At 53.1% G+C, this 25939-nt stretch overlaps 2 protein-coding genes across 7 annotated transcripts in view; one reads left to right on the plus strand and one right to left on the minus strand.

The window, feature by feature from the left end:
• Positions 1 to 15743, minus strand: LOC120387357 (apoptosis-inducing factor 3-like). 5 transcript variants are annotated; one of them, XM_039508006.1, is made up of 19 exons: positions 15602 to 15743; positions 11253 to 11346; positions 10581 to 10690; positions 7757 to 7866; positions 6858 to 6902; positions 6681 to 6762; positions 6392 to 6504; positions 5896 to 5982; positions 5377 to 5468; positions 5044 to 5174; positions 4284 to 4399; positions 3369 to 3440; positions 2979 to 3042; positions 2352 to 2428; positions 2146 to 2263; positions 1618 to 1716; positions 1074 to 1149; positions 302 to 406; positions 1 to 169 (listed from the first exon to the last, which is right to left on the minus strand). In XM_039508006.1, the coding sequence occupies exons 2-19, from the start codon at positions 11312 to 11314 to the stop codon at positions 136 to 138; spliced, it is 1593 nt and encodes a 530-aa protein (XP_039363940.1). In that variant the 5' UTR covers positions 11315 to 11346; positions 15602 to 15743; the 3' UTR covers positions 1 to 135. The 5 variants fall into 5 exon arrangements, with proteins under 5 accessions (XP_039363940.1, XP_039363941.1, XP_039363944.1 ...); XM_039508007.1 differs by lacking the exon at positions 302 to 406; XM_039508010.1 differs by lacking the exons at positions 2146 to 2263; positions 2352 to 2428.
• TLCD2 (TLC domain containing 2) overlaps positions 12716 to 25939 on the plus strand; it is a 16544-nt gene continuing 3320 nt past the window's right edge. Inside the window, exons 1-3 of one of the 2 annotated variants that reach the window (XM_039508021.1) lie at positions 19780 to 20066; positions 20571 to 20653; positions 23248 to 23330. In XM_039508021.1, coding sequence (XP_039363955.1) covers positions 19885 to 20066; positions 20571 to 20653; positions 23248 to 23330 — 348 coding nt within the window. In that variant the 5' untranslated portion in view covers positions 19780 to 19884. Of the gene's footprint in view, positions 13123 to 19779; positions 20067 to 20570; positions 20654 to 23247; positions 23331 to 25939 lie in introns of those variants that run through there. The other variant, XM_039508022.1, reaches the window with a different exon arrangement.

The raw sequence follows: 25939 nt of genomic DNA on the forward strand, positions 1-25939 counted from the left end.
TTGTGATTGCAGACATGAAAAGCAGAGCTCCTGCTCCATTTCATGCTGGTTTTTATTTCTCCTGAGTGGGAGGACAGGGGTATGGGAAATTATTACGCCTGTGGGGGTGTTACTGAGCCCCCAGGCAGTCTCGCATTAGGCTTGCTTCATCCAGGTTGTATCAGAAGACCTGCAACAGAGGAAAGGACCCTGAGGAAAGGCCTGCCTGTGACTGAGTGCTCTGGCCCAGGCAGGGCTGATGCTAACGAGGCAGCAGTAACCTCATGGGGCATGAACTTAGTGGGTCAGTTGAATTACTCACTGGGCCTCTGCTTTTGAGATTTGTCTGCCAGAGTACATGACTTCGGCTACCAGAGAGACCATGGGGTCAAAGTTCAGGCTGGCAGCTGCAATCACATAATCATCCCTGAAAGAGAAAAGCCTCAGCAAATAAGTTACACTCCTCTCCAGCCCCCTGAGTGCCAGAGCACTGCAGCCTCCGAGAGCTCAAGGGACTGAGCCATTCCAGAGCCAGCTTTATTCTGATGGGCTGTGAGCTGGTCTCCCCACGGGCGGTGACAGTGGAGGCTGTCCATGGTGAAGTGCCCATGGGGGATCAAGTGCTGAATGGGTTAAGAGTCGGGTAGAGTGAAAACATGCTATCCTGCTTCCTACTTCTCCCTTCCTCTCTCCAGGGCTGATATGCCTCAGTCTCTGAATCCTGACTCTCTACAGTTTTAATATTGAACCTCAAAAGGAAGCTTTTCTATAAACCAGGACACTGTTGAAAGATCTGTCAATCTTCTTCTCTGGTGGCCTGTTCCTCCCTTCTGTGCATGCCCCTGCCCCAGCGCGCAGAAGCTGGATGGACGGCAACCCTGTTGTGCACACCCTTGGAAGGGTGGTGTGGAGCGTGCCCCCGGCGGTACTGCCAAGGACCATCCCAAGAGGTGCATACAGGCTGTTCCCCTGAGCACCGTGGACATTGGTGCTACATCCTGCACAGGAAGAGTAAGTTCTTGGCAGATACACTGGCTGGGTCTGGCTCTGACTTGCCAAGAGTTCCAATCTAATTGGGCTACGGATTCACTCACTTGATGTAAAAGACCAAGAACTTCAGCTGCTCCAGATTTCCCTTCACAACAGTCTCAGTGTATCCTTTCCCATAGCCTGCAAACACAGAAGATGCAGTGGGGTCTGGGCAGATGCCACCATGCCCCTTAAGCTCAATGACCAAATAACTGCAGGTGGGTGGGGGGAAGACAGCACAGTAGACCAGTGGAAGGATCCTGAGGCGGGACCTGGGCTGCATGCTCCATGCAGTTAGGGCTCTGGCTGTGGCCAAGGGGAGAGAGGGTGACCCTTGTCCCCAGGGCCCTGGGGATATGACCTCTGACCCTAATGTCCTGGTCTATGACTTGACACCGGGTTTTCTGCTTTCAGCTGTAGCGTCCCCAAATTAAAGAAGGGGTTTGGGGGACTTCTCACCCTCACTCTCTCTGATTGACTTTGAGAATGGTTCAAACATCTGTCTGGGTGCTTATAAGGTCCCCATCCCTGCAGTATCTGAGCACCTAGCTTTGCACAGGCATGGGGTGGGGAAGGGTGGTTGTCCCAGCTTTTCTGCTCCCCTCCTACCTGCATAGCGGATGCTTTTTCCAAGCAGGGAGGTCCAGAAGAAAGGAACAGTGTGCAAGGCCTTCTGCTTCTTCAGCATGTTTAAAGCAGCAATGTGACCTGAAATGACCCAGAAAACCCCAGGGGTGGATAATGTATTTTTCCAGAAGATACTTTCATGGGAGACTTTTAAAACTTCAGGTTCATCAGCTTTCTCATCCTGAAGCCTGTCTCCTGCCCTGGCTCAAGGTGGGAAGTGGGATATTGCTTCCAAGTACTGACTCGGGCTGGCAGCAGCAGCTACCCACCTCTACGTGTGTGACCCCTCCCCCTCCCTCCCTTTGGGCATAGCTGGCCCCATTGCAGGGCATGTGGGCTGGTCAGTGGAGCTGGTTTGGTGCATGGGTAGTGGCTCTGCATGTCCTGGAGCCCACTTGCCCAAGGCACAGGCCTCGCCGCCTTGAATGACCATTTCTCAAGCCTGTTTTTCAAGCTGTATTGGGAAGGGAGGCAGACACAGATAGTGCTACTGCTGCTGCAGTCCCTCACCATGAGCCTGTGCTATCTGCCAGTGACGGATGGTGGCAGTTGTTTCACTGAACAGGGTGACTGGAAATGAAGTCACATCTCCAGCAGCAAAGACTCTTGGGACGTTGGTTTGCATGAACTAAGAGAGGAGAAGGGGGGTGATTAGTGACCTAGCATGCACGGCACCTTAAACGCGATGTGTGCATGCCTCGCAGGAATTTACGCACCAAATCCACCAGGATGGCGCCTCCACGGTCCATAGCAATTGAAGTGTCCTTCAGGAAACCTGAGTTGGAGGTGACACCTTTGGGGAAAGATGGAGAAACGCAAGAGGTGTGGCAGGAGAGTGAAGAAAGCTCATGCAGGCCAGTGCAGGAGGGAGCACAGCTGTTTAAGTATCATTCAATCAGCACGGGCTGGAGTTGGGCAAAGCACAGTAAGAACAAACAGCAGCGTATGGAGGTGAGGGTGACAATGAGAGCTGCATGAGGGGTACAGGCCGAGGGCTGGTTGAGCTTGAAGAGGGGTAATCAAACGCCAGCTCTAAGCAGGACCAGGTATTTTGGTAACGGGCGCAATGGGTGTAAGAACGGATCCCTGGGGGGACTCCTGGAGCAGCACTACAGGAAGGGAGAATGTGAAGCAATCAAGTCACAAGCATGTCGTGCTCGGGTATCTTGGGGACTGGAGTTGGTTGGGGACAGGGTAGAGCGCGTAATTATTCTCCTGGGAGTTAGTCTTGGGACGTGAGCCAGCCTGGCTCTTTTGGATACGCAGAGGTCCTGGAAGGTGAGGGGCAGCACAGATACAGACGGGGTCTACATGAAGCAGAGGTGTACGGGTTAGTCTCTTACCTATTCCCACCACCACAACATCTGCAGGTAGCTTCTCTCCACTGGCCAAAACAGCCTCTGTAACCTAGGAAAGAGGCAACACCATTCACTGAGATGCTGCCTCAGAACCTCCCCCCCCCAGAAGCACCCCCAGCCTGCTCTCGCTATGGTACTTTGCTTCCCCAGCCCCTGGACCACCCAATCCATGTTTCTGGGCCCAGGAGACTCTGATCCTAGGGGCAGTGGAGAGGAAGCTAGTGCCTGTGTATGTGATACAAGTGTAGAGTTTGGAGGCCTGGGAGACTGGAGATTACATGGCCTGTGGAAGGAACATGGGATGGGAGTAGAACGGTATAGGTCCAGATTGGAAGCAGATTTTGGGAGCAGTCCAGCTATTAAGGACTTTGTAACCTTTCTGTTCTCTCCTCGCAGCTCAGAGATTTCAGCCTTCATGTAGAATTTCACTCTTTTATTCTGCAGCATCTGAAACAAGGAAGAGGAATTACTCCAGCCCGAAATAGCTCTTCTCATCAATGTTCTATCCCTGATTAATTCAACAGTTACACATTCCTCCCCTTCCAGAAACCCAGGCAGCTAGCTGGGCCACTGGCCAGCTCTGCCCACTAGGGTTCTCCAAGCATCACCCCACCTCCCCAAGCGGGTCCTGTGGATCAGAGAGCTAGCATCTCCTACAGCTGATGGAGGAACAGCCACGCCGCCTTCTAGGCCCCCAGTCTGTGCTCAGCACATAAGGCGGGACTGTTAGCTTGGGGGAGACAGGAGCATGTGTGGCATGCAAATCAGCCAGAGCTGAGAGGGGATGAGACAAGACCAGTGTGGCTGGGGAGAGCCTGTGTGTGTGCACGTGAGGCACAGCTGTCCAAGCTGCTGCGCTGTGTGCAAGGTGGGTAGGGAGGGGTAAGTGGTGTGTCTCGGGCACAGAGTGGGCGGAAGGTTTGCGCTCGCTGTGTGACTGCGTGTGCAGCACTCAAGATCAGTGTAGGGCTTCCACCCCACTTGGATCTGTGTGCATTCTCTGTCCGCTATTAACTGTACCGGGGTAGGCAACCTATGGCACACGTGCCTTCAGCGGCACTCACACTGCCCGGGTCCTGGCCACATGTCCGGGGGGCTCTGCATTTTAATTTAATTTTAAATGAAGCTTCTTAAACATTTTAAAAACCTTATTTACTTTACTTACAACAATAGTTTAGTTATATATTATAGACTCATAGAAAGAGACTTTCTAACAACGTTAAAATGTGTTACTGGCATGTGGAACCTTACATTAGAATGAATAAACAAAGACTCGGTACACCACTCTACCTTCATGGCAACACCTCCAACCTGAGGCCCCAGCACTGCCTGGAAGGGGAACTCCTCTCTTCCCACCACGCAGATGGCACTAGCCTTGTCTGAAAGGAAGGCAGCAACCTCCATCCCTGCATACAATGGACATGTCTGCAGTGAAATTGGCACAAGTACCCCCCTCCCCCGGCCCCAACCTTCTCCCTGGAAATAGGGATGAAGCAGGAAACCTTTTACCCATGGGGGTGGGAAGTGTGTCAGAGATACTGCTCCTGCTGCCTGCTTTGATACAAGTATCAGTCTAGTATCCTGAATCTTTCTGGGATTCACCAGGGATCCAAGTATCATGAAGGGCAAAGACTTCTCCGTCCCCCTATGCACCCCGCTAGCTGCACTTCAGGCCTCCCCAGGGCACAGCAAACCTTCCCCACTCTCCCAGATGGTGCTGAACAAGGCAGCCTGCACTCCTGAAGGATGAAGTGACACCTCCATAAAATAAATCCCCTTCCTCCAGGTCCAAGTGCTGTTTGCAGTTTTTAGTGCTTCCAGAGGAACAGCTTGGGGTGGGGCACCCCCCACAGAGTAATGCACAGCCCAGAACAGCACGGAGCGGCCACCCACCAGTGAGCATCGCAGCCACTTTTGGCAAAGGGCCTCTGGTTAATCAGCACACACAGTGAAAATAGATTTCAAGGCTCGGCTTACAATTAGTGATCTGACCCCACCCCTATTCTGACTCGCTGCCTGCAGTCAGGCAGCTGCTACGCCAGTCTCGTACCAATGAAGGAAGCGCCTAGAATCACCACCCTCTTGCCAGTTGCTAGGTGAAGAATCCTGTTAGCATCCTCTGGGGTTTGCAGGGAACACACGTTCTCCAGGTCTGAGCCGGGGCACTGGAGCTGCCTGGGGCTGTGGGAGAGGAGACTTCAGTTACAGTTGCCGTGCTTATTAAAAGGCAGCTGTGCCTGCCCCCTCCCCCTGTGAGCACGGTGATGCACCCCACCCAGTGGCTCCGGGAGCTGACCTCACTGAAGAGGTCAAAGACCTGCTGCACTCTTCCCCTCTAAGGCTCCCTGTGCTGAGCAAACACATGGCTGCCTTGCTTTCTCACCTGCTGCCTGTCGCAATGAGGAGCTGGTCGTACCGCTGGAAGGCCCCATCCTGGAAGTGGGCTTTCTGCCCCTGCGTGTCCACAGACACCACCTGCAGCAAGGAAGGGCACCGGGCAGTGTTTGGCTCATTGCTCCGTTCCACAGCCTGGCTAAGTACACGTAGTGCATAGCCACACAGGCACTGTCTGCTCTTTGCACCCAAGTACAAGGTGGGAGAACGCTACGGTTCCCAGTTTGGAGCCCAGCCATCCCAAGCCTCCAGTGTGCCATATGCCCCCTTCTAAAGTCACCTCCCTCCCACGCGCCTGCTGCCTGTCTGCCACTAGCTTACCCACATGTACAGCAGTGCCCCGCAGGTAAACCTGGCGTCGGTGTGTGACTCCCAACATGCACTGTGTGTGCCCAGGCAGTCCAGAGGAGAAGGACAGTATTCTGCAGCAATGGTCCCCTGCTCCCAGGCCAGCGGTAGAGACAAGCACTAATGGTTTGATAAAGGTGAGCGGCTGCCGCTCCTTCACCTCTTTGTCAGTCCAAACGTCGATGCCATGAGCCTCAAAGAAGTCCTGCTGCCTCAGGTAAATGCTTTCTAGTGTCTTATCCATCGCCTGGAAGTAAAGCAAAGCAACAGGAATGAGGAGCAGCTCCACAAAGCCACTCACACAGTTCAAGAGGTTAACAGCACCTGCGCTGCAATCTGGACCCCTGGCATTTCCTTATGGGCAATGTGTTTTCCCTCCCCCCAAGCCAACCATGTCTATAGCAGGAGGGGGCTGCAGGGAATGGGGTAAGATCACTGGCTCAGAACGGCTGTCCAAGCCTGTTCCACGATGAGGCACTGTAGGGAGTGGGTCAGGGACATTTGCTGAACAATGTAACCGTCCTATAACCAGGCTCTGCTCACAGCCCTGGCTAACTGGGCTCTGCTGAGGCAGCTGGTGCTCTGACTAATTCCTGTCCCTCCCCAGCCCATCCCCTCAATCACAGTTCTAAGAGAAGCTCTGGCCATGCACAAACCTTGCTTAGTTGGGTCCTGTCATACGGGACATGCTTTTCTTTGGTTACCATGATGATCCTGCCTGTAAAGCCTTCCTGCCGAAGTGTTTCTGCACAGACCAGTGCAGCTGCACCTGTGAGAGAAACATGAGACTCACCCATTCTGGCACGACTCACCAGCCACGCAGGAGGAACAAGCCCCTGGCGAAGAGACCAGCAAGACCCAGCATGTGCCCAAAGGGGTGACATACAAACTACACAACCAAAGCACTGGTGCTTGTGTTCAGACCTTGTCTACTGAGTCACTGACCTCCACCCAGGAGCAGCATTGTGTTCTCATTGCTCCTGCATCGCTCACTCATGGCCTTCAGCTTTCGGTCACTTTCAAGGTCCTGGCAGAAAGAAAAGAAGAAATTATTCAAACAATAGTAACTGGTCCCTAGACCACCTTTGCTGTGGTTACTCACTGAGCAGGTGAGGTCAGTACCTTTTTTTTTGCAGTAATAAGTACCTTCCCGTCTTCCACTCGCACCTGCAAAGACCGAAGAAGAGTGGGATTTCAGTGCATAGCTGAGGCTGCTGGGAATTTACGGAGGAGTCTTTGTTTTGGACTGTGTGTGTCCTGCAGGAGCTGGCTGCTACCAACGCCTGTGTTACTCTGGGGTCAAGTGGCACTAAGGAGGAAGGTGGGCACTGGAGGGGGGCTGGTCTTCAGTGACGGCACAATGAGGATGTGGAACTAATAAGGCAACCTGATGCCAAAGCAGCAACCCAGGGCCTTTGGCCGAAGGAGTCTCTCAAAGGCAAAAAGCTAGAGCAGCCCTAAGGGCGAAAGACAGAGTGCTGCACGGTCCTGTGTTTCACTCTTGTGAAGAGAGCGAGTGCCCCTCTGCGGAGGGTGGGTTTGAGCAGGTCACATTTGGACTCTTCTATCCAGCTGATGACCCAAGCCCGCAGAACACCGCGCTCCACCTGACAAGCTCAGAGTGACCGTTAGGCACCTTTCAATGCCAAAGCAGCTCAGACGGACACTGCTAGCACTTACAGAAGTATTACATGCTTTGTCTTCGGAGCCTTGTGAGAATCCTTCTTCCCTTCAAAAGCGCTACTAGGCAATGTGGGGGGCAAGGGGCCTAACAAGGCTTCTGAAAAGGCATTTAGGTCCTAGAGCCAAATGGTCCCGAAAACCAGTTCTTTGGTAACCACTGTGGAGAGCGGTGGCCAGGGAAGAGAATTCTAACACTTCCAAAGAATCACTGGTGAGGCCAGGACCAGGCTGGGTGTAGAGTGGCAGGTACTGTCATGGATGAGGCAAAAAGGGGAGCAAATACAGAGCAGACAGAACAAGCTGGGATGTAGAATGGAAAGGAACAAGGATAATGTCACCTTGAAGCAGGGAAGACAGTCCAGAGTTGGGTACTCCTCAATGTCTCCAGTTCTGATATTGAAGCAGGCACCATGCCAGGGACAGCGCAGTCTGTTACCCACCAAGACTCCTGCAAGTCACACACCAAGGGAAGTGTTGTCTAGTGTGTAGAACAGAACTTCTTGTCAGGACTTCTGGAGTCTATTCCCAGCTTGGACTGTGATGTGATGTACCATGGGTAAATTGTTCACTTCCACAAACTAGGTTCAGGATTCTAGTTCACCTCATTGGGTGTTGCGAAGCAGCGCTGTGTACCTCTTCACTATTCTTGAGAAGTACTGTATGGGGTGAGATCATTTGGGGAATCCTGTGTACAACTTATGAATTCTGGTTGATATTATGGACTCTACATGTATCTAGACTAAACTGCAAACTCCATTTGGATTGCAAGGCTGGTCTAGTTCCTCTGCTGTCTTTTTACCTCCATCTTGGGCTGAAATTTCCAGAGGTGTTGACACAGGACTAACAATGGTGGGTTGTTAAACCGTTAGGTCTTCTATTCAAGTGGAGGCCCCCTAGGTCAGTGAGCTGACTACTTCCCAGAAGCACCAGTTTGCCTGGTGGGCTGGTAACAAGGCAACTGATCACTGGTGGTGGGGAATTCAAGCTGATTGGAGGTCAGCTGACAAAGGGGACTGAAGTTCTAAAGAGAAGGGCCTCTCACAGGGCATTTCTGGGTGTAAAATGGAGAGAGGAAAGACCCTGGACTCGTTAGGAGGCTGCCCAGTTCCCACAGAATGCTTGAGAGTGGTGAGGAAACTGAGGCAGGAAATGGCATGCTGGTGTAACTGTTTAGCCCAGTAACGAGCAATTGTTTTCCAAAATCCCTGTGCAAAGGTGTCTGTTTGCGTCCATTGGCACGTCTCTAAAAGGGTAAGCTGTGAACCAGAGTGCCCACAAGGTGGGAGCTTTGAAAAGAGTGGGAGAGGGGTCAGCAATGGTCCTGGGAGGTCCTAGAGTTGCCAGACATGAGGTCCCACGTCTGTGAAGGGTACCACACGGACCCAGTCTGTGCCCAGGAAGTGAGCCCGAGAAGCCAAACAGAGTCAGTGCTGCAGCCTACTCAGAAGAAGGGAGGCGTTAAAGCAGCGTTTCTCAAATGTGGCCACCAGGGGCTTTCGTGTGGCCATGGCCTCCTGGGTGGTGATGAGCGGGGCAAAGCAGTGGCCTCTCCCCCAGGGCTGTCAGCAGGGGGTGAGCCCTGTCCCCCTCTGGAGCCACAAACGCTGGAGGAGCAGGCAGGCGGTGGGGTTTGGGCTTCAGATTTGGGCTGGCGGGCGACAGGTTTCAGCCGTGTGGCGGCAGGCTCCATCCCCTGGCCACGGGCTTTGAGCCCTCATCCTGGCCCCAGACTCACCCTCCCACCCCCAACCTGTTGCCTCCTCTGACCCTGGGCTCTGGCCGTGCAGCAGTGGGCTCTGACCCCCAGCTGCAGGGTTTCAGACTCCAGCCATGGGGCCACGCAATCCAGCCCCCAAGCATGTGGCAGTGACTGCCGGCCCCAAGCTCGCCTCCCCCCACAGCATCACCCCTGGCCCCACTGCATCCTCTGGCCCCAATCCCTGGCTGTGCAGCTGAAGGGCTCCCCTCCTTGCCCCTGACCCCCGCTGCCTCCCTACCCACCTCCCCATCCAGGGTTTAATTTGGCCCCCAGCTTACCAGGGCTGAGTAAGTCTGTTGTGAAAAGTGATATTTGTATGTTTGTTAATATTACTTTTCACTGCCTCCCTGCTAGCTAGCAAGTCTGCTGATGTGAAAAGTGATATTAACAAAATACTAATATCACTTTTCACAGAAACAAACTTACTATCTAGCAAGTCTTAAAAAAATAAGCAGCCACAAAAAGCAAACAAAACAACAACAGAAAGGGACAAGAACATGCAAAACACGTTATTTGTTTCTGTTCTGTTTAGGTCCAGTAAAGAACAGAGAAAATGGTACATTATTTTTATACTGAGTCTGCAAAAAAACCTACCTAAATAAATTACATTGATTTGGACATGTATATGTGCATATGTATTTTTAAGAACATAAGAAAGGCCGTACCGGGTCAGACCAAAGGTCCATCTAGCCCAGTATCTGTCTACCGACAGTGGCCAATGCCAGGTGCCCCAGAGGGAGTGAACCTAACAGGCAATGATCAAGTGATCTCTCTCCTGCCATCCATCTCCATCCTCTGACGAACAGAGGCTAGGGACACCATTCTTACCCATCCTGGCTAACAGCCATTTATGGACTTAGCCACCATGAATTTATCCAGTTCCCTTTTAAACATTGTTATAGTCCAGCCTTCACAACCTCCTCAGGTAAGGAGTTCCACAAAGTTAATTGAGTATTTTAGGAAAAATTGTCAGAGCGGCCACCAGCCGTGGCTGCACTCTGAGGCCACCAACAAATGTCTTGTGAGGACCCCTGCTTTCGAGCACCCTGGTATGTGTGGGGAGGGAGCCAAACACAACAGTCTGGTGAGTGTCCAGCAGGGGGCGCTTGGCCAGAGCAGTGACTTGAGACAAGGCAGCCCCCTGAAAAGCAGTTGAATCCTGGTCCACTTCGCACCGGGGGGCTGGGCTGGGCTGCCCCTGACTTGGGGGTGCCAGTGTGGGCTTCTTCCCCTGCCCTTTCGCTCAGAGGTGCAGTGAGAGAGAAGCTCAGCCTGCTAGGCAGAAGCATTAGACAAGCGGCAGCGCCTGGAGAGAAGCTGCCCATCCTCTTTCTGCACAGTGTCTCCTTGGACACCGTGGCCTGAGCTTTGCCTGGCAGCTGGGGATACGCGCCGGGTTTTACCTTTGCTGAGAGAGGCTCCTGCGTGTGTGCACTTGCTCCCCACAGCACTGAACTCCATCTTATTCCTCACCAGCAACACCTTGTGGCCTGCAACCTCCACCTCCCGCAGCCTGCAGGAGACAAGCACAAGCCAACATGGCGAGCCTGGACCGTGAGGCCACCACGGGGCAGCGGGATCAGAATCAGGCCACCCGGGGGCAGCTGGAGGAGAAGGCTGCCATACCGGCCTCCTTGCTTGTGCCACGAGAGCCTCCAATAACCGCGGCAGTGGGGCTGGTGTTTCTTTGCCTCCGGGCCCCCTACAGCCTCTCTCAGTGGCCTTTTGTGGGGCTGGCTTCTTCCTAACCTGCCTGCCCGTCCTGGGTGACAGGAGCACCAGACAAGCTGCCTCTTAGGAATAAATGAAGCCTTGTTGCTGAGGAGCAAAGCAGAAACAGAAGCCCCCAGCACACCCACCTCTTGGGGCCACTTTGCTGAGGCAGGACCCACCCTCCCCCTGCGCTAATGCAGGGTGCCAGCAGGGGATGCGGGTGGGGCTGGGGGGTTACCGGGTGTCACACAGAGGTTGGGCTGAGTTCTGGTGGAGGGGGCCTGGGTCAGGACTGTCAGCAAGTGCTGGTGATGGGAACTGGCCTTTCACAATCCCCCAGCCTGCCACAATCTGACACTCACTCGCCATCCTGGATGTCTGACTCCTGGCAGACCTGCTCTGTGACGCTGTCTTCAGTGTCCATGCTTGTGGGCGCCCGTCTCAGCAGCTGGCTGGCTGAAGACGGAGCAGAGAGGAGTCAGGGATGGGAATGGGGTGCTCCAGCAGAGCATTCTGGGAAGGCTGCTGCTCGGTCATTTTGCTCTCAGAGTTGCTGATGTGACATCTGTGTTATGACCTCATCACCATGTAACGATGCAGCTCAGCATGAAGACACAGGCCCCAGAGTGACTTTGGGAATCGTTCTCTAGGCCGCCTGGCAGACTGCAGACCTGTCTCAGCCTGATGGTGCACCCTGGGAGTGTGACACCACAACTGCAGCCCCGGGCCCTTTGGGCTGGCAGCCAGGCCCTGTTCCCCTCCCACCCTCTGTTACACCTTCCCCCACCAATGCACCAGAACCCCACCGGTCTCCTAAAGCCAGTGCTCAGCAAATCTCCCTGGCCCTGCAGGATTAACCTTTTGTGGGCCCCCATGAGGGCAATGGAGCCTGGCGCAGGGCGGCCCCGCTCCGCCCAGCCCTGTGCAAGGGCACTATTTACAAACCGGCATTTGCCAGACAAAGCGTGTCCTGCCTGGCCCTGTGCTGCCAGCCTGCCCCTTCCTGTCGGGGGTGGGCCCATGCCACGCCACACAGCCCCCCCACCCAACACCCCCCCAACTCCCTATGGCCAGAGCTCCCCTGAACTCGCTATGCTCAGTGCCCCTGCCCAACCCTCCCACAAATGCCCAGCACCCTGCAGCACACCACCCCTGCCCAGCGCCCCCCTGTCCACAGCCCCACCACAACTACCCAGCACCCCACACAGAATCCCCACTCCCCAGTGCCCCAACACACACAGCTCTTCCCTGCCCCTCACAGCCCAGCACCCCCCACACTTCCCACAGACCCACTCCCCCATGCCCTGCCTCCCGGCTGCACTCACCAGCCCTGCTGGGAGGTGACTCTGTCTGCCGGGCTGAGACGGCAGCACAGCCAGGGCTGTTCCTGGGGCAGGGAATCGCTCCGGCCCCTCAGGTGTGGTGAGATCAGCCAGGCAGGGCCTGCCCTGGCCGGGCTCCCTCAGGACCTACTTGCCTGGAGGGGCCCAGCCAAGCCACCCCCCCCCACGACTGGTGAGACTGGCCAGGCTTCTGCACCAGTCCCAGCCGACTCAGCTCCGGGGAGACAGGTGGTGGGAAGCAGAGACTGCCCGGCGCCGGAGCTGCACTCGGGTCCGGCCAGGAGGCAGAAAGGAGCAAGTGATGGTCAGGGAGGAGCCAGCAGGCTGGTGGGGTCTCGGCACAGTGCAAGGGGAGCAGGCCAGGGCCCTGTCTGAGCGTGGGCCCAGCTCCATGGCACCACTGGTGCCATTGTAAAGCCAGCACTGGGAAGAGAGGGGCCAGGCCTGCAGGCACAGCCGTTCTGAGCAGCAGTGCCTTGGCTCGACAGCCTGGAGCAGGCAGAGCCCCAGTTCTGGGCCCAGCGCAGGCAGACTCCCAAGTCCGGGGCCCAGAAAGCGTCATTGCAGTTGGCAGAGACTGTTGGCATGAGAGCCTAGGTGAGACGGGCCAGTGCCTCAGCCCTGGCGGGCAGGGCGAGGCTGAGGCCTCGCTCACAGCCTGAGGTGATGGTACAGACTGAGGGTGGGTACCTGGGAACTGTGAGAAAGCCAGGCCTCCGTGGGCACGGCAGGGTGGAGCCCGTCCAGCCACTGGGTGATGGGAATGAGGGCCTGGCAGCAACAGGGCAGGGGACTCACCGCCTCCCCCAGCCCACCAGACACAGCATCATCCACGTTCAGCCAGCAGGAAGCATCTGGTGCTGCCCTTTGCTGCAAACAAGCACTCCAGGTAAGAAACTCTGCAGCAGCTGCTGCTCTGTCTGTGCCTTGCTTCCGGGCCACACAGCCTGACTCGCTCAGTTCTGGTCACTCGCACTTGACAAGGTCTAGGACCCTCAGAAATGCTTCTCTGGCTGGGGCCCAGATACACCCTTCTGAAGCCTAGAGGCCCCCAGCATCCCTGGTGTCCATGATGCCCTCTCACCTGCCCATGCCCACACCTTTGACTGGTGGGGCCATTCCCTTGGGTCATTTCCTACAATTCGCACCAGCCCTGGGGAGGGCACAGAGCAAACCAAGCTACTGCAGCCTGTCTGGGCTTTGCTGGTTCACTGAATGCGGTGGGGCCAGCTAATTGCATATGGAGCCAGGCTCTGCAAGCCATTGCAGTGGGAATGCTCCCCGTGTTACCACAGCAGGTGAAAGCCCCCATGTTAGCTGTCGGATGGCAATGGGCCAGCAAATCCAGAATTAGCCAGTCTGCTCCTGCACATCCTTCTGTCTTAAGCAAGTGGTACAGACTGATGCTGAGCACTGGAATTTCTCTACTTACTCCGTTGCTTGCAGGGGGTACGATGAGGGCTCCATGTATTTTGCGTCACAGCCCACTGAATTCTGTGGCACATGGAAACTAAAATTTGTCACAAGGCCCCCTCAGGCCTTTAGCAAACTGGAAATTCTGTGGTGGTGGGACGTTCGTAGAAAAATATCCAGAAAATTAATTTGAATTGCATGATCTACTGTATAACAGCATTCATTGTCTTATGAAATGCATCTTTGTGGAAGTTTTTCTACTTATTTTAGACTTCTGATGCATTTCCAATTTGCTGCAAAAATCAGGATGCCTTCCTGCAGAACTTAGAGTGGTATGCCATATCCTCACCTTCTGGCTGCTGTAAGGAGGAAAGGGAGCAACCAGATCTGGAGTGCATGGATGGTAGGGAGCAGGTGGACTACAGAGCGTTCAAGGAAGATTCCAAAAGTAGGGGAGAAGCAGGGGAATATGGACTTAGAACTTTAGCTTCCCAGTTGTCCACAGTGATCAAACAAGGAGGTAGTGGTGACTGCTTGAAAAACTGGGGCGGGGGGAAAGATTAGGAACTCTGGTTTAGCCAAATTGAGATTAAGATGAGGGCTAGACATCTGCAAGGAGCAGTCAGCGAGACAGGCGGAGATTTTAGTTTGAATAGAAGGAGACAGCTTGGGAGTAGAGAGGTAGCTGTCAGCATAGCTGTGGTAGTTGAATCTGTTTGCAGATGGGCTTAAGGTGTAGAGGGAGATAAAGTAGAGAAGGGGTCCAAGGATGCAGCCTTGTTGTGAAGGTCCCACAGAAAGTCAGCAGGTAGATGAGGAGGATCCGCTGAAGGACGCACTGAAAGAGTGACCAAGAGAGGGCAGAGTCAGGGAAGCCAAAGAAGGACAAGGTTTAAAAAAGAGCTGGTAGGTGAAGGAGGATGAGGATGAAGATGAAGTACTGGTTCTGAGTTTTGGCTTGGAAGAGGACATTAGACATGGCCACCTCCTTCATAAACAAGATACAATTCTATCTGTGACTGTGGAGGAGAGGAAGCAGGGAGCACAAAAGGGCAGGTGATTACAGCATAATCACCACAACACCAAGACTGCTGCAGTAGTTGGTCTAAGTGGAAGTGTCGCACCTGTGTCACGTATTAGTTGTTTAGTGCAAACAGTGACCTTGACTGTGCACAATATAACCAAACAGGGCTTATAGCCTGAAAGCTCTATAGGAGTAGAACTGGGAGAATAACTGATTGTTCAGTTTTGTAGCTGACCTGAAACATTGATACAAACTGACATTTGGGTTGGTCCAAAACAAGCATTTGTCATTGAAACAAAAAAAGTTGAAAATTTAATTCTGGTTCGATGATTCATTTTGTTTCATTTCATATTTGTTTTTTGTTTTTTTTTTTACTTTTTGGAATACAATTGAAGCAAAATTCAAAACAAAAAGTAATTTTGAATAGAAAAAAAGTTTTTAATTCTGAAAATGTAGAATCAAGATGTTTGGACAGGGGGGCAAATAATTTGGCACAACTTGCAGAAATTTGTAAAATGTTTCAGTCAACCCAAATATTAATTTTTCAGTTAAAAAAAAGTGTTGGTAATTATTTTTTGCCCAGCAGTACTTAGGAGCCTTGGCTATTTAGTTTTGCTGCTGTCTTGGTAATCAGTAAACTAGAGACAGAAAGCAGATAACAGAGGCCTGTGGGATTAAATCAATGTTTTTCCTCCGGGGAATAGTCCCTGGAGCAGGCAGTGAAGCTGCTTCAAAGTGAGGTCTGTGGTTGGTGCATCAAGGGAGATGAAACATAAAGAGAAGCAGATTGATTCACCGCAAAAAGAGGTGCAACTAACAGGAACAACAATTTAACTCCTACAACATCTGCCTCAAAAGCCTGGCAATGGAACACCCACCCAACATGGATGTCATTTCCATTTACCCACAGAAAGGCATTATAAATACTCACATGAGCCCAGAAGTGCTTTTTCTCACCAGAACCGAGAAATTGCAGCCTCCTGTATTGCACCTGGTGTGTGGAACTGAGGCATTCACTTCTCAAGAGAGACAAGTCTGTCCCTGTCTCCTGCAGCTAACGCACATCTGGGTTGCGGCTCTCAACAAGTTACACAATATCCCTGTCAGTCACAAGTCACAGGAGGTCTGTAACCTGGCAACCAAGCATTATGCTCCTCCCCCTTTGGGAAGGCTGGAGTGTGTCATTGCTGTAATAGGTCATGAGGGGGAAGGTTGTGGGGGAATGGCTGAGCGAGCGTTCAAGTCCAATTTCTATAATTATTCTGCTGCTGTGGCTAATTAAATTAATTTACTTGAGGATGAAAAGAGCTAACTGAAGTACAAAGGCTTATTGGCTAGCTGGGGAGGTGGATGGTATAAAATCTTGATATTTCATCATATACAAAATAGTTCAGAAAACAAGACTGTACAAATGCAATTTCTCTCCATCTCCTGGGGTCATGTTAGCCTCTTTCTGAGCCTTTGCGAAGGCCCAGCACAGTACATTGTATTACCCAGGACTTTGCTTGGCAAGCTGTCGGTATCTGAGGTATTTGTATGGCACCTATAATTTGCCTGTTCTGATTTTCCAGAAGTGCTGAGCCTCTGCAAGCTCTCCTTGAATGTAACGAGAGTCTCAGGCAGGGCCGGTGCAAGGATGTTTCGCGCCCTAGGCGAAACTTCCACCTTGCACCACCTCCTCCCCGAGCACGGCTCAGCACGCAGTCACTGCTTCACTTCTCCCGCCTACCAGACTTGTGGCGCCAATCAGCTTAGGCGCCGTAAGCCTGGGAGGCGGGAGAAATGAAGCAGCCATGGCGTGCTCGGGGAGGGGGGGGGCTGGGGCGGGGAGTTCCCCTGCGTGCTGCCCCCCCGCTTACTTGCTGCAGGTGGCCCTCCCCGCGCTCCCCTGGCCCAGCTCCCTCCGCCTAAATGCCATCAGCAACTGGGGTGGCCGAAGATCCGGCTGCCGCGGTCGCTGCCGAAGAAAATGGCGCCCCCCAAATCCCAGCACCCTAGGCGACCGCCTAAGTCGCCTAAATGGCTGCACCAGCCCTGGTCTCAGATGTCCAGCACCTCTGACAATCTGACCAGCAAGCACTAGCTACAAAGTGCTGCCTCTGCCTGGATGAGACCCCTGGCTCCTGGTGACTGGTGTTCAATGAAGAGCTGAGGGAGAGTTTGGGCACCAATATGCTACATACTCCACCATGCCAGCTGCAGGCTAGGCTGTGTGCTACTTTGACTTTGGTGTAGCAGTTATCCACTGGGGAGAGGGAATCAAAAACTGTTTGCCTCTCTTTCTGAGATAACGTGTCACCAAGCCTTTAACTTGCAAAAGCCAAAGCTTCCAGCAGAATGGTTCTGATACCCACAACCCAGATACTGGGCCCTACAGAGACTACTTTCCACCTATGCCCCATCACATGCCCCACCCACCAGTGTAGGGCCATGAGCAGGAAAAAGGGAGGTATGTCTGTTACACTGCGGACTCCATCTGATCCTCTGCTGGCATCTGGAGGCTCTGGGCAGATGAGCATAGAATCATAGGACTGGAAGGGACCTCAAGAGGTCATCTAGTTCAGTCCCCTGCACTCATGGCGGGACCAAATACTGTCTAGACCATCCCTGACAGGTGTTTATCTAACCTGCTCTTAAAAATTCCCAATGATGGAGATTCCACAACCTTCCTAGGCAATTTATTCCACTGCGTAACTACTCTGACAGTTGGGAAGTATTTCCTAATGTCCAACCTAAACTGCCCTTGCTGAAATTTAAGCCCATTGCTTCTTGTTCTATGCTCAGAGGTTAAGAACAATTTTTCTCCCTCCTCCTTGTAGCAACCTTTTATGTACTTGAAAACGGTTATCATGTCCCCCTTCAGTCTTCTCTTCTCCAGACTAAACAAACCCCATTTTTTCAATCTTCCCTCATAGGTCATGTTTTCTAGACCTTTCATACTTTTTTTTGCTCTTCTCTGGACTTTCTCCAATTTGTCCACATCTTTCCTGAAATGTGGTGCCCAGAACAGGACACAATACTCTAGTTGAGGCCTAATCAGAGTGTAGTAGAGCCGAAGAATTGCTTCTCATGTCTTGCTTACAATACTCCTGCTAATACATCCCAGAATTACGTTTGCTTTTTTTGCAACAGTGTTATCCTGTTGACTCATATTTAGCTTGTGATCCACTATGACCCCCAGATCCCTTTCTGCAGTACTCCTTCCTAGGCAGTCATTTCACGTTTTGTGTGTGTGCAACTGATTGTTCCTTCCTAAGTTGAGCACTTTGCATTTGTCCTTATTGAATTTCATCCTATTTACTTCAGACCATTTCTCCAGTTTGTCCAGGTAATTTTGAATTTTAATCCTATCCTCCGAAGCACTTGCAACCCCTCCCAGCTTGGTATCATCCACAAGCTTTATAAGTGTACGCTGTATGCCATTATCTAAATCATTGCTGAAGATACTGAACAGAACCAGACCCAGAACCGATCCCTGCGGGACCCCACTCGTTATGCCCTTCCAGTAGACCTTCAGTCTGCTCTACTTTACACCAGGGACCAAACTAGCACCCACCTTAAAGTAATCTTTGGGCCTTCCCTATTTCTATCCTAAACTTAGCTCAGCTTGGATGGACCAGAGGATCTGGCCCCATATTTTCCATTTGTGAACAATCACTAATTTTACCATGGAGAGAGCAAGTGCACAGTCATGTGCAAAACTTTAAGTACACATTTTTTTGGTCTCAAGAGTTCCAAGTCCAATTCCACATCTGCTCTAACTAATGATATAGGTGCTAGGTTATTTCTCACAATGCCAACAACAACAGTTTTTGGGCTCTGCCCTTTGGCTATGATCCCAGGTGTGAAGCAATTTTACTGCAGGATATGTCCGTTTAAGTATCAATGATTATTCTGCATCAGTGACTTCCCACAAGGAAAAAGGCATGGGCCTTCCAGACCCAAAGCTATTATCAACCTCAGTCAAATTAGTCCCTCGATACAGTTTGCATGTAGATAGACCCTGTGGCATTCCAGTGAGGGAGACATGTCAGATCTGATTGTTACCTCTCTTGGATGCTGGAGATGGAAGAGGAGTACTGGTTATCGTTAGGAAAGAAAAAGGGTCCTTAACTAGGACAAGGAAGGATGGGAATTCTCCATATGGAAGCAACTTATGATTATTCCAACTCCAAGCATATGGATAGGACATGCATAAATCAGGAGGTGTGGGGAAAAGTGCAGCCAGAACCTGAGGAGAAGGTTCTGAAGGAGATGGTGTGTGTGTGTGTGTGTGTGTGTGTGTGTTAGAGCTGTTGTACGGGCCAATGGAGCAGGCTGACAGATTAAATGAAAATACTTAATTGTAACTGTACATAGCTAAAGAGCCCTTCAACATCAGATACTATTGCTAGTTTCTCTTTCTTCCTAGTTCCTAAAGCTCTCCAGGAATCGTGTCTAGCCGTTTGTAGACCACAAACATCATAAGCTTGTCTTAAAACTTGTGAGTTTTTCTAAAATACTAAATGTTGGTTTTGTAGATCCTGTTTTCAGTTTATTTTCCCATGACCACGAGGGCTAGAGACACTGTATGTATGGGAAAGTGTACGTTCTCATTGACTCATTTGGCTGCAGGCACTGGAGCTATAAGAAAAACACCAGGGATTAGGAGTCTCATAATAAAGCGCTGAGCAGGCAACACTGCAAATGTTAATACAAGGTGCATGTGTTAGCGCCCTTTCCCCCCAGCTGTGTCTACGATGGGAGCCTCTCAGTCTCCCGGGCCAGGCGCCTCACCAAAGGGCTCAGTGTCTGGCCCCGTTTTTGGTCGGTCCTCAGGCCCTGCCCGATACTTTCAGCGTGGCCTGGCTCCCAGGGAACCGCGGAGATGCCAGGTAGCTTCCCTAGGAGCCACCTGCACAGAGCAACCCGCCCTGCGCTGGGATCCGACGCGCTCGCTGGGCGGGCGGGACCCTCGGGTGCCCCGGCGGGGACGCCCGCTCCGGTTCGGCCCGGCCCGGCCCGGACACACCCTGGGGCGGGGCCTGCGTGCCGCGTGGAGGGGCGGAGCCGCGCCGGGCCAATGGGAGGCCGCGGGACCGGGAGTTTGTTGGGTGGTTACAAGAAAGTTACACAAGGCTCGAAGCTGCCGCTGCCAGGCGCGTCGCGGCGCGGGGCAGGAGCCGCAGCCCCCCAGGCGACCCCCGCCCCAGCCCGAGCCCAGCGGCGGCCCCCATGGGGCTGAGCCCGGGGCTCCTGCTCATCGGCGGCTCCTTCGCGGCGTTCCGGCTGCTGAACCGCGGGCTGGAGCGGCTGGTGCCCCCGCCGCGCCCCGCGCTCCGCAACCGCTGGAAGTGGCGGAACATCTGGACCTCGTTCGCGCACAGCCTGCTGAGCGGCGCCGGGGCGCTGCTGGGGTGAGGGGCCGGGGCGGCTGGGGGGCCGGGTGCTGCTGGGGTGAGGGGCCACTAGGGCCGCCCAGAGGATTCGGGGGCCTGGGACAAAGCGATGTCCGGGGCCCCTTCCATAAGAAAAGAGCAGTACTATAGAACACTAGTGTCAGCGGGGAGCCGTGTTAGTCTGGATCTGTACAAGCAGCAGAGTCCGGTGGCACCTTATAGACTAACAGACGTTTTTGCAGCATGAGCTTTCGTGGGTGAATCCCCACTTCGTCGGATGCTCATGCTGCAATACGTCTGTTAGTCATAAGGTGCCACCGGACTCTTTGCAGCTTTTATAGAACACTGTATTATCATGGGGGGGGCCCTGCAGGGCCTGGGGCAAATTGCCCCACTTGCCCCCCCCCCCAGGCAGCGCTGGGGGCCAGGGCAGCTGGGGGGCTGGGGCGGGTGGCAGGCATGTGCCGAGGGGTGTCGCTGGGGCCGGGCTCGGCGCTTACCCTGCGCTCTCTTGCCTGGCAGGTTCTATCTCCACCCGCAGATGGCGGAGGACCTGATCGGAACTCACTCCCCGGCCGCGCACAGCCTGGTCTCAGTATCTATAGGTGAGCAAGTCTCCGCAGCATCCCGCACCTGCTCCGGCCTGGCTTTGGGCAGCCCCGCTAACTCTCTGCGGCGTGTTTCGGTGGCTCTTCTTTCGGGTGCCAGCCTGGAGCAGGGGGCGCTGGCTGGGGCAATGCCCTGGCACAGGGAGACTTCCCAGGCTTGTCTGGTGCGGCATGGGGAGTGCTGAGACCACTGTGGGGGGCACCTGGGCTGGAGCAAGGCAAGCCCCGCCGGCTGGATGGGAATCTGAAGACCATTTCTGGGGGAGGGGGCTGGCTGAGTGGCCCCACAGCAAAACAGGTGTTCAGTTGCCAACCTGAAAGCTCATTCCAAGAGAGTCCCCACCCTGTGCTGGAACATGGCCTTGGAGTAGGTCGTGTCCAGGCAGCTGCAGGAGCTGGGGGTCTTGGGGAAGGCCAGCCCTGGCTGCAAGTTTGTGTACAGGCTTTAATTGTCTGGATAGATCTTTCTTCCTTGGAGGGCAAAGTCCCTTGGACTGGCCCAGAGCAATTCTTGCTGGGGTGTGCAGGCGGGAGCTGCGAACAGAGCATGTCTCTCTACATTCCTTTGTCTTCCACTGCAAGAAGTTGTGATTGTTTGGCCTGAAAGTTCCTCTTTTGTCCTCAGGCCCAGTGTTCTCTGACTTGTAACTGATCTGTTTTTCTTTTCACTGGTGAGATCCCAACAGCCCCTGAATCTCTGGGGACAGAAAAGTAAATGCAGCCTTGCCTGGTACTGGGCCACCCTGGTCTGGTGATGTCTCTTTCTTGCTCTAGGCGTATGATCACCCTAAGCCAACAATGGCCCCATTCTCAGCAGGGACAGTGAGTTCCTTCTGCGGATCCATCCCCACTGTTCCCTCCCCCATGAGGTGAGGTAGTGGCAGCACTGCTCGTTATTCCCTGTGTTTAGTGCAGAACCTGTGGAACGCATGCTAACAGGCTGGGCAGCTCCCATCTGCTAACCACAAGACCCAGAACGTTGTCCGAATAGCTGCTACCAAAGCATTGCACCTTAAAGAACTAGAGACAAAAGTTACTGACTCCAGACTGGGTAGAGACCCTAGGCACGAAGCCTCAACCCTGATTGCTGCCCTTCTTTATATGAGGGTAGTGGCCAGGGGTGGGGAGTTGTCCAGCGGTTCCATTAGGTAGGGTCTTTAACTGAGGAGAGGGGTGCCTGTAGTAAATGTGGGGAGAGAGTGGGGGGCAGCTTTGATGCCCTGCTAGGTTGTAAGGTCTCACTAGGGCTGCTGCTGTCTGTGTTTTCAGACTGTGGGGAGCTGGGGCAGCTTTGAACTGATGATGCAGGGTGTGTGTGGGTGGGTGTGTGGGTGTGGTGAAAGGAGCACTGAGCGCACAGCTTGGTTCTGATCCTGGACTTTTGGACTCCCGCTTTGGCCTTGGAGTCACTTCACCTCTCGGTCATCTCCTCACCCACAAAGGAAGCTAACACAGACCTTGTGTAGGGGTGGAGAGGACTGAGGTTGCAACTTGCTCAGTATTACAGTGTCTGATGTTTTTGGAGTGGGTGAGGTGTCAAAGTGCCATTGATGCCCAGATTGAGGTTCCTGGGGTCCAAGCTTGGTGGCAAGGCCTGCAGGGTCACAGTGTGTTGGGGCTCCACACTCAGATTCTGCTCACACTTTCTAATGGGGGGTCGTCCTTGGAGTCGAACGGGGACATTCACGTGGCTGCGGGTCCTCCTGTCTTCTCCTGCTACGCTGTTACGTTAACCCCGCAGTTCATACTAACAATCTTTTGCTGGGTGGGGAGGGATTGTGTATCGGGGTGTCTAGTTCTCATCTGCCTGCCCCCAAAGGCTGGTAATTCCAGATGCACAGAATTACTTGTATGAAAATTACTTGGGACACTCCTCCCCCAAAACACCCAGCTGGGATGGGACCCTGGTGTCTCCTTTCCCTGCCCCTTCAGGAGGTTCTGCTGAAACTGACTGCTCTCCTGCAAGAGAGTGTCATATACTTCTATTTGTTCATAAACCCTTGGGGATCGGGAGGGACTGTGACAGACAGGCAATGGAAGCTATGGCCCAGGCAATAGAGAAGGATGATAGGTGTCTAGCACCACAGGTCCCATTTTTCGTCGGTCCTTAGGCACTGTCAGACACAGTACTCCAGTGGAGGCCTAATCAGAGCATAGTAGAATGGAAGAATTGCTTCTCATGTCTTGCTTGCAATACTCCTGCTAATACATCCCAAAATTATGTTTGCTTTTTTTGCAATGGCGTTACACTGTTGACTCATATTTAGCTTGTGATGCACTATGACGCCCAAATCCCTTTACGCAGTACTCCTTCCTAGTCAGTCATTTCCCATTTTGTATGTGTGCAACTGATTGTTCCTTCCTAAGTGGAGTACTTTGCATTTGTCCTTATTGAATTTCATCCTATTTTCTTCAGACCATTTCTCCAGTTTGTCCAGATCATTTTGAATTGTAATCCTATCCTCCAAAGCACTTGCAATCCCTCCCAGCTTGGTATCGTCCACAAACTTTGACTGGCTAGGTGTCTAAAAGGTAAGTGGCACTGAGTTGCTGTGGAGATTCTTGGTGATGGGAACTCTCTTCTTTCGCAGGATATTTTCTCCAAGATTTTGTGGATATGTTGTGTAATCAGAAGCTTCACCAGTCCTGGGAACTGCTTTTCCATCACTCGGTGGTGAGTCTCCACTTGTCACTATGGGAAGGAGTTCAGGGTGCATGGCCTTACTATTCTGAAGACAAATCAGTCAGTTGGCTGGCAGGGACTAGACATTTGACCAGTTCACTGAGGCAGAGCCTGATCCCCATCGGCCTCTTGTGGACATTTCTGGAGGCCTGGAGGGAGCTGTGTTCAGCTCCTGCTTCTGCTGGAATATGTTAGTTTAGTTCTATCTGGTGCAAAATGTCTACATTTGGCTTCATTACTCTTGAAACTACGCATGACACGCCTGGATCCTTGTGGCTGGAGATGATCAGGGTAATTACAATTGCTGTCCCCTGGGCTAGGGCTTCTCCTCACTCTGGGCTAACAGCAGCCTTGAGGAACAGGATGGGGGAGGAAGGGTGCCCCCATTATGTTCTAAAATATGTGCCCCTGAATTCCACCTCTGCCCGGGGGAAGTGAGAGAATATGCAGAGCCCTCTCACACATTCTGCTGAGTTGGGCAGGGTAGAAGGGTGTGTGTGTAAACTTGAGGGGGTGGGAGAGGGAGACAGTAGCGGGACAGATGAAATAGTGAGATTAAGTGAGGAGAAAGGAAGGACTTCAGAATGAAGAGTAAAGAGATGTGCCAGTCTCACTCCTCCAGCTATTAACTATCAATGGCCAATAAGCAGGGTGGTGAATGTGCCCCTCAGGTCCTCAATCAGCAGAGAGAAGAGTATCCAAGGGAAAAGGGGACAGCAAAACTCAACTGACAGTATGAAGTGTTCCCTAGGAAGGGAGGGGAAGAGGCCTCAGGCCACCCAGAGAAAGGGCAGGGAGGGAAGGGGGAAGGCAAGAGAAAGAAGAACAAAAGTGAATGACACACGTGACAGTAACTTTTTCTTACTGTGAGTCCCCGGTACTAAAGCTTATGACGCTAATTTTGATGTGCGCATGAGTCTGTGTCATCTGTGCACATTCTGCATTTCTCTCACCCAAGTCCCACTCCCTCTAGTAAAACTGGGGGTGCTCTAGTGCTGGGGAGCAGCCCCTTCTGCTCACAGAAGGAGCCTAGGGTGATGTCTGGTGGTGTCTTGGCAGCACTGGGCTGGGGACTATCCCATGGGGTGGAGAAAGTAGAAGCCTGGAAGCCTGTTCTCATTGCAGACTCCCAGGCTGAGGCTGTTTCATAACTAATAAATCCAGCGTTATACAAACAGTGACCTGTGCATTCTGCTAGGATGGGAGGCAGCCCATCCCATCCCATATCTGCTTCACACAACTTGAATCTCTGCCAAGAGCGGTAATTGCACCAGTTCCCGCCACGTACTTTTCCTGGAATCTCAGTTCTTCACCTCTGCATGAGTTCAGGTTCCCAGTGTGGGGGACTTGGCTTTTTCCATTACGCGCACTGATCTCCCTAGGCACAGGCACTTGGTAAAGGGGCTTGGGGTGTCTGTGAGCTGACATGCTCCAGCATGTGAACTGCAGAACAAAACCCAAACAACTTGCTTGCCCCTCATCAGCTGTCCCCCAACATCTCTCCCCCACCAGTCCCTCCCTGCACTGGCTATGGGCTCAGGCTGTGCCCAGAACACAGAAGAGCCAATCAAACCTGCACTCAGGGCTTAAATTTAGCAGGAGCTGTCCAGAGTGGAGCTCCAGTAAATATTTTTTTCAAACGTTGGCTCCAGCTTGGTGCTATTGCGGTTCTCAATTGAGGGTCCATGGCCCTCTGGGGGGGCGCAAGTCAGTTTCAGGGGGGTTATGGGGCCTCAGGGCGCCCCCTGTGGAGCTGAAGCCCTGAGCCCCATGATGCCCCCTGTGGAGAATGGGGGGAGAGGGGGCATGGTGGACTATGGGAAATACTCTGAGAATTTAAGCCCTGGCTGGACTCCTTACCCAGCAGTAGGGGAGAGAATAGAGAGGTAAATGCAGAGGCTAGTGGGGAGCTCCAGTGAGGGTGAACCAGGCCCCGGGTAGTAACTCCGTACCATGGTGCCTGCCTGGCTGTTTGGGGCCTCGGTCCCTAGGGGAGCTCCAGTGAGGGTGAACCAGGCCCCGGGTAGTAACTCCGTACCATGGTGCCTGCCTGGCTGTTTGGGGCCTCGGTCCCTAGGGGAGCTCCAGTGAGGGTGAACCAGGCCCCGGGTAGTAACTCTGTACCATGGTGCCTGCCTGGCTGTTTGGGGCCTCGGTCCCTAATGACTGTAGTGGGAGGGTGCTGGGGAATGGACTGAATAAGAGCTCACAAGGGTGCAGGGTAGGAGCAGGAGTCTCTGGTAGGGGGCAGGGTGTGGCAGGCAGATCTGAGAAAGGCTCCAGCACAGCACAGCACCTATGAGAGGAGCTTGGGGGACTCCAGAGGGTGAGGGTGGTTTGGTGCAGTGGTTAGACCTGCTTCTCTCACAGGATCCAGCATGGGCCCTGTCTGCTGTGTCATCTGGGCTTGCTGCTGGATGGGTCAAAAGGTCATTGCAATAATGCACCTAATTCAGGCCAAGCCAGGGAGCTTAACCGGCAGGAAGCAAATAATCTCATTAAAGAGCCAGTGCAGAGGGCAGCATTAATGGACTAAATGACAGGGAGGGGCCCTAACTCTCTCTCGGGCACACAGATCTCTCTTCCCCATGACCTCTGGA

The sequence above is a fragment of the Mauremys reevesii genome, linkage group 20, assembly GCF_016161935.1.
Source record: "Mauremys reevesii isolate NIE-2019 linkage group 20, ASM1616193v1, whole genome shotgun sequence".
In the NCBI taxonomy this organism is placed as follows: domain Eukaryota; kingdom Metazoa; phylum Chordata; order Testudines; family Geoemydidae; genus Mauremys; species Mauremys reevesii.

Bases quoted from the DNA above. Each gene is read 5' to 3' on its own strand.
- LOC120387357 (XM_039508006.1), bottom strand. From the start codon at position 11,314: ATGGACACTGAAGACAGCGTCACAGAGCAGGTCTGCCAGGAGTCAGAC. The intron at 6,505-6,680 runs GTCAGTGACTCA...TTTCTCTCACAG, and splicing joins AATGCTGCTCCTGGGTGGAG to GTGCAGCTGCACTGGTCTGT. The intron at 170-301 runs GTGAGTAATTCA...CCTCTGTTGCAG, and splicing joins ATCTCAAAAGCAGAGGCCCA to GTCTTCTGATACAACCTGGA.